Raw genomic sequence first — 7,311 nt, 5'->3', positions numbered from 1 at the left:
TTGGGGATTTTCATCACCCTCGCAATCGGCTGCAATGTTACTGGCAACAGACGGGACCCGTCCAGCCGGCACATGATTGGTACGTCATACATCTGTTACGCATGCGCAATTTTGCCGGATAAATACTTTTACTCTGGCCCTTGGCCATCAAATTCCAGGCCCTTGTGTTCTGGGTGCATAAGTATTTTAGTTTTTGTTTTATTACAGGATTTGTTAAGCAAAACGCCTATGCATGGTGAAGTTCAATTGCTTCAAAGCTTTTCGAGCATATGTCTCGTAAATTTAATCGTGAGTGTTACAACAAAGTTTGTAAATAAACTATACTGTATTCATTTTAAGAAGGTAGCGGTAGAAAGCATAGGGAAGCTTTGACCTTCAATGTGATTGGCTAAAACACGAGTCAGTATTACACTGAAACATAAAACGAGTGGCGAATTTTGTAAGCTGGTAGTTTATGTTGCCAACTAAACTGCCGAAGTGTCATTAGCTGTTAATGTCAAAGAATTATTTCTGTTCACAGTACTGGATATTTCTTCTTTACAATAATTTGGTGCCGTTTTATATTTTTCCTGTGTGTGTTTATCTTCAAACGTAGCGCCATCTACTACCTTCTTATAATTAATGCAGTATAATCCACTTGCAGCGCCTACTTGAGGCGAATTTTTAATATTTTCGCATATTTCTATAGAAATTCGGAATAAAGTCAGTTTCAGAGAAGGAAGGTTTCCATCTACGAGAGGAGTGCTCTTTTGATGGAATCCGGGTTCGGGCATGGATATTTGTAAATGTATAGGGGGTTGGGTTGATAAAACAGCTTTGGCTGAAACACCGTCCACTTAAAAATAGAAGCTCAAAATAAATCAATGAATCAGCGAATACACAAATTGTCCAAACTGAGAGTGTTTATTGAAATTTACGCATTCGTTAACATAACGTTACATTTATTTCAAACATTCGATACACCTTAAAAAGGTCAATAGAGATCTACCTAATGGTAAATTGTGGTACTACTGCCTCAAATCAAAATTAACAAAAAACAGAAAATATGTTTTTGTAGGACGGTAACTGGTAAGTCTTCAGTTAAGGTCTTAATCAGTTGATTTTTTTATGACTTTTGGATGCAAAAATTCAGCAGTTGTTTTTTGAAATATGAATAGGTCACATATTGTGCAGCTTAGAAAATGAGTGTACCTATGTACCAAAGTTTGCAAATCTGTGCTGTTTGAAAACATTCGGTGAGATTTACTGTATAACTATAACCGTTAGGTGCGTAGGTATCTCTTTTTTGAAGTTCGGGCTTCACTTTCCCTTCATGTTTTGTAAGAACGTTAGATAGGAAAATGCGGTCTTCAAAACCTATAGAAGCCATATAATAAAAACCATCATGCACTACAGGTACTTACAGTAACTATTGTAATAATCGATAGTGGAGCAAACTTCCCAATCGTGAAGCCTATGGTTCTTTGCCCCTGGCCCAAAAGCACCAATAACGCTTTTTGAAATCTCAAATCAGTACCAACGAAATCTATTGCGCAATAAGAACTGAACAACTCTTCACTTTCGGTTATGACCTGTTGTGAGAAGAAGCAATCTGCAAAAAAGGGCATGAAAGTCATAAAAATGTAGAAAATAAATCTCCAAAAGTCGGGGCCGAATAAGGGATTCTGTAAATGGGGATTAAAATATTTAACTATTGCAAAGGGGCGACTTACACTTAGGATTGCATACATTGAAATGCAAATAAACACTGATAAGACTATGAAACCGGTAAGCACGCATTTGTTAAACAACGTCTCCACTTGTTCAGCAATTTTAATAATGGAAAAGTGATAGTCGATCAAATGCTTTAACTTCTTTTGCAAATAAGTCCATGGAATTTCTTCATTAGCCTCTGTAACCTCCAGTATGTTTTGGACGTTCGACTTTAAGTGTTTGAAATGCATTCGTAACTGCAATAGAAAGCAAATTTTTGTAGCTCCTAATACCACGTATTCTTGACAAATGGCACTACAAACTGTTACTTGAAGAAGTAGCGAAAGCCAGTAGTTGTAATTTATAAGCCAAGCCGGTAATGTATTGAAGGGCATGTCAGAGTGTTGTCCAAATATAAACCATAGAACGACCATCAGAGGAATTGCTGCAGATCCGAAAGGGCATGCTACGTTCCCCTTACGAGCAAAATATAAATTGACGACAATTACGTGCAACAACTTACCACCTTCGACGTAATTTTTATTAAAGAATCTTGAAATTTGGCAGCATCGTTCATTTGCGATACATCAACACATTCCAGTAAATCAATAATGGAGGCGAATGTTGATCTTCTCAATCTCACTATAGTAATTTGTGGCAAAGCTGGGAAAACAATTGCAAATAATCGTGGAAAAAACGAGATTTACATACCATAGGCGAATCCGAGAACATACGGAATGTCCCTATCGAAATCCCACTTTCTAAAGAATGCGATTGACGTGTAAAAATACAATATGCATGGAAATAGCCATAAAAACAACTTATTCAACTCGCCAATTTCTGTATCTACATTTAGCCCTGTTAATTTAATATACCCTCGGATTTTCGCAAACATGGGGATTTTTTTAGGATTCTCCATTGTAACTGGACCTATCACGTGTATCGCTGCCCTGAAATTGGTGCATTCTGGAACAGATTTTCGCTTAGTTTATAGGTGGGGGGTGAGAGAATATAATGTTAAATTAATGTAGGAATTGGACGTCAATTTAATTATTTATGTTACCGATCAATCTATTGGGTTGGGGCTGAAATAATACTGCACTATCATACATTATTAATTAAACGTCTGCACATATTTTAGTTATATTTTAATCAATATCAATTTGGTAAGAACTCAATTTAGTATAGAAACCCGATCGAAATTTTTAATATAGTTATCATCATAGATTTAGTAGTTGAAAAACGACCCAAATAACTATTGTACAACTAGTTTTGAAAGTGATACTTTTTTTCATGAATTGGCAGTTTGATTAATGAGGACGAAGCTCGAGTTAATCAAGCCAATTCATGGAAAAAAGACACTTTCAACACGTGTTGTACACGAAATTTTTTTGCATAGTGATCCATAATAACCCACAATTAAATAATTTGATTGACATTCGCGATTTACTGTCACTCAAAAATGGATGCTATTGATCATAGACAGGATTAAACTCCATAGAAACGCATAGTAAAAATCGTGAAAAAAAGTACCACTTTCCATACGATTTTTCGTTAAAAAAAGTCCGATAATTTCACCACTATGTAAAATCGTATATTAAGATACAAGTGTATAATCAAGTCTTTAAAGCACGCGCAACGAGTTTAAGGGCACGACGCAAAGCGGAGTGCCTTTAACGTTGCAAGTGCTTTAAAGACCAATTATACACGTGTATCTTATAGTATTTTTTATTATACCTGCAGTATGATTTAAAAATAGGAAATACAATGAAGTAATATTGAAGTTATACTCAAATATACATGTCTAATTAAGTGGGCTGGGTGTTCGTAATTTCACGATTGCCATGGAAATGTCACTTGACGTTGCTTATAAAAATCATCGTCTTTGTGAATTAAACGATTTCCGTTGAAAAAGATAATACACCGTCCATTAAATCGATTGTTGTAAAATCTAAACAAACGTTGGTAGGTGTAAAATCTCAATCCAGTAAAGCCTATTATCAAGCATATGAAAAGTTGTTTCCTTGGATGAATAGGAAGTTACTTACGAATAAAGTCAATTAAATGCATCAATAATGCTGGCATAAATGAAGGAAATGTCAAAGGTATTTAAATCTTCTATCTTTTGGTGCATTCATTCAAAACTTCACTTATTGCTGGGACTAAAAAGTGGAACAGATTTGGAAGCATGCCCTAAATTACGCGCGTTTGTAAAAGCTTCAACCAAAGGATAGGTACAAGCCAAAGAAATGTTCTGCATTTACAGAAAGCGACCTAAGAGGATTTTTTATTTCATCCAGATGACAGTTTCAAAAGTCATACTTGAAGTATCGTTACTTAGCAACTTTAAAGCACGTGTGTTTTAATAGTATATTGCATAATAAGTGTGCTAAGAAGCCTATTTCGCACGAGTATTTTGCGAGACGAGCGAGCGCAGCGAGCGAGTGTTGTAATAAAATCGAGTGCGTAATAGGCATTAGCACTCGAATTATGTACTATACTTTTTCTACGACTTGAATATAATTGATAAAAGATTGATAGATTCAGATTGATTTGGTTCTAAATATTCGAACTTCGAACTAAAGATTAGAACTGTCAAGTGTCAAATGTCATGGTCTATTTAAACGGAATACAAAATACAACCTAAGCTTACTTATATTCCATGAATGCACGCCAACGAGCAAGAATTTTATAAATACTTTTTACTTAGATTGAAAGTGTATTGCAGGGTTTTTACATCCCTATTCCTTACTGCAATGTGAGTTTCATTTTAGCACCATAGATGCAATAGCCAATAGGATACAAGATAAAAGTGTTGAAGTTGAAGATTACTACCTAACTAGCTCAGGTGGTGTTTGTGCTCTTTTTCATTACAGTTTTCAACGATTTCTATTGTTGCAGTTGCCAATGTATTAGGTACCTAACTATCGATAATACTAAGGCCTTCAATACGCTGCGCGTCTTTTAACGAGTTTTCCCGGGAAGGAAGCATCGGACTACCCAGTATTCTAAAGTGCATTATTCCGTGTTCCATGCAAGTCGTAATTAGCACCATCCATTAATTCTTCGAGTACTTATTGTAGTTACGTAATATATATATATTAAGTAACAGTTCTAATTTTCATTATGCAACCGTATGATATAATGAACGATTTAGACGTGCAGTACAGGGTGACATTTTGGGTATGTTTACGACATAGGAGTAGAAAAAGGCCTTTTTTTCACTACTAGCGTCTGATGCCATGATTATTAACCTTTTTTCCACTTGTAAAGTAGGCTTTCTCGGCATTTGTTCAAAGTGGTTAATAATTTTTTATTATTAACTAGTAGTCAATAATGAAAACTGTCATGCTGTCACTTTTAGAAAACACAACCCGAAATTTCGCTCAATGAACGTTTAGACAAGTTCTCTAAAACGAATAATTGCCACCATTCGCAATTTCCAGAGAAATTACATACCTAAAATTATCACATTTTGAAAAATTCGAACGAAATTACTCTTTGAAAAATCTCAATGACAGAACAAAATACGGCCTGTTTGACTTGTACTTCCACGTACTTGATTGACATGTTAAATTAAGAAACAAACAATTCTGTCCAACCGTTAACTCTCTTATCAATATAATATGTTAATTTAGAGGATTTCAAGTGCTAGTAGTGAAAAAAATAGTATATATACCACGGTAGAGAAGTCTATTATTGCCTTCGCACCTTACACCCCTCGGCGCAAGCGCCTCGAGATGTAATCTTGGTGCTCAGGCAATAATAGTGGACTTCTCTACCTTGATATATAATGTACTATTTTCGCACACATTTGAGTGTTTAAAACGGAGATTGTGATTCAGGTATAATAAAAAAGAATATTATATTACAGTTTGAAAATATTGATAAATGAATATCCCGTCGTTTCCATAAAAACGATATTGTATTCTGTTCTCAACTTATTTTTACTTCGTGAGCCGCGTCCCTTTTTTAATACGAATTACAGATGGCATTGGAATGAACAATGATTTGTTTCCGTTAAAGCGAACACTTTCTCTACCCTAACTGTTAAAGAGACTCAGCCTACTCATTCAATCCTATACCTAATAAAGGTAGGTAGGTACCTAATATAATTGTAATGTTAAGGGGTAGGTTCTACTTGACTTAGTTTAATTGATCTGATAGATATGTGTATGTGTACGTTAACTTACAACTTACATGGTAATTAACTTCCAGATAAGTTTAACTGAGACGAGAAAAACGGACAACAAAACTTTTATATAGGAAAACCACAAAATGGTAAAATAAATTCAGTAAGTACTTTTTAACTTTCATTTCCATACAAAGTTTATATTAGAGTTTATAAATTCTGGTACTTACAAGAAGTAAGCACGTACAAAATATGTTAAAGTGCGACCTCACAATGCAAAAGGAAAGAAGTGCGTTAAAACTCCGTGTTCCAGTAAAATATGCGACACACCATTTCAGAATTCAATAAAGAATTTCTAAATCTTTGCGACTTAAAACTGGCAGCTTCAATTTAAAAGAATTCCTCAAACGTAATGTTTTCCTAAAGGTTCCTTAAAGGGGGCAAATTTACTTCGCTGTTGGGAATATTTGAATGCATAAAGTCTGCTATATGAAAGCGGAGAACAGAGCAAATCATATTACAGTGATGTATAAATTATTTTTTACGGGAAATTGTTAAAGTGTAATAATCTCTTATATAAATTCAATATTTTCTGCATTATTCTCACATTCTGAGAGATGAGCTTTACAAATTGAGTAAAGTAAAGGTAGTTTTGTATAACTTTTTCTTAAAAAATAACATTTCCCTAACAACTTTTATCTTATGTTTGAAGAAAAGGATTTGTGTTTTCGCTCCAGTGTTAATTTTAAAACAGTTCCTGTCCCAATTTTTTGAAGATGCGATTTCAAATTTTTGTTCCTTCCTTCCGGCTTGGTCGAATGCAACTTGTGATTTATAATTTGATAGGTTTTGTTTATCTACATTTTTGGCATATAAGAAATTGCCTTTTATAATGTAGGCGAGATAGGTTCATCATTTTCCAGCTATTCGTAAATAGACCTAGTAGCTTACGCCATACGTCACAAATGTAGAAATAACAGAATATTGTTCTCAGCTTTATTAGTATTTTATTAATATTTCTCATATTTTGTTATTGCAAAAGCATTATTCATGGTTTTGAGACAAATATAATCATGAATCATAAAGAATTTGTATTATGCTTTTTTATGAAGCTTAGTCTTCTTACTATTAATTGTTATTATCAGTTTCAGACTAGATCGTTACCCAGTTGCGAGTCGAACGAACCATCTCTTCAAGGCGAAAAGTGTTAATAATAATAATAATAATAATAATAATACCCTGTGGGTTCGGGGATAGAATAGGCCCACTCTCGCCCTAGAGATCGTAAAAGGCGATCAATGGGCACTAAAGGTGACCAGTCCAACCACCTTTAGTACTTACCTACCCACTTTACTTTCCAACTCCCACGTCCATGTTCCCTACTTTCCTACATTATACACAACACGCAAGTGGATATTTGCTTACGCGAATATCTTGAAGAGTGACGCGTGTTCCTAGTCACCCCATATTCTTATGAAAATGGAGTT

At 34.6% G+C, this 7,311-nt stretch overlaps 1 protein-coding gene across 1 annotated transcript; it reads right to left on the bottom strand.

Annotated features, from left to right (window-relative positions):
- Positions 1–1,299: 1,299 nt before the first annotated feature.
- On the bottom strand, positions 1,300–2,501 carry LOC116175472 (odorant receptor 67a-like). Its single transcript, XM_031493608.1, has 5 exons — positions 2,404–2,501; positions 2,216–2,355; positions 1,713–2,168; positions 1,404–1,664; positions 1,300–1,356 (listed from the first exon to the last, which is right to left on the bottom strand). Exons 2-5 carry the CDS (start codon positions 2,267–2,269, stop codon positions 1,300–1,302), a joined length of 828 nt encoding a protein of 275 aa, XP_031349468.1. The 5' UTR covers positions 2,270–2,355; positions 2,404–2,501.
- Between the last annotated feature and the right edge of the window lie 4,810 nt (positions 2,502–7,311).

This window comes from Photinus pyralis, unplaced genomic scaffold (genome assembly GCF_008802855.1).
Source record: "Photinus pyralis isolate 1611_PpyrPB1 unplaced genomic scaffold, Ppyr1.3 Ppyr1.4_LG7, whole genome shotgun sequence".
NCBI lineage: Eukaryota > Metazoa > Arthropoda > Insecta > Coleoptera > Lampyridae > Photinus > Photinus pyralis.
Note: the sequence above shows the minus strand (reverse complement) of the source record. Positions and strands in the feature narration are given on the sequence as shown.

Bases quoted from the DNA above. Each gene is read 5' to 3' on its own strand.
- LOC116175472 (XM_031493608.1), bottom strand. From the start codon at position 2,269: ATGAACGATGCTGCCAAATTTCAAGATTCTTTAATAAAAATTACGTCG. The intron at 1,665-1,712 runs GTAAGTCGCCCC...CCCCATTTACAG, and splicing joins CAATGTATGCAATCCTAAGT to AATCCCTTATTCGGCCCCGA. The intron at 1,357-1,403 runs GTAAGTACCTGT...TGGCTTCTATAG, and splicing joins CGATTATTACAATAGTTACT to GTTTTGAAGACCGCATTTTC.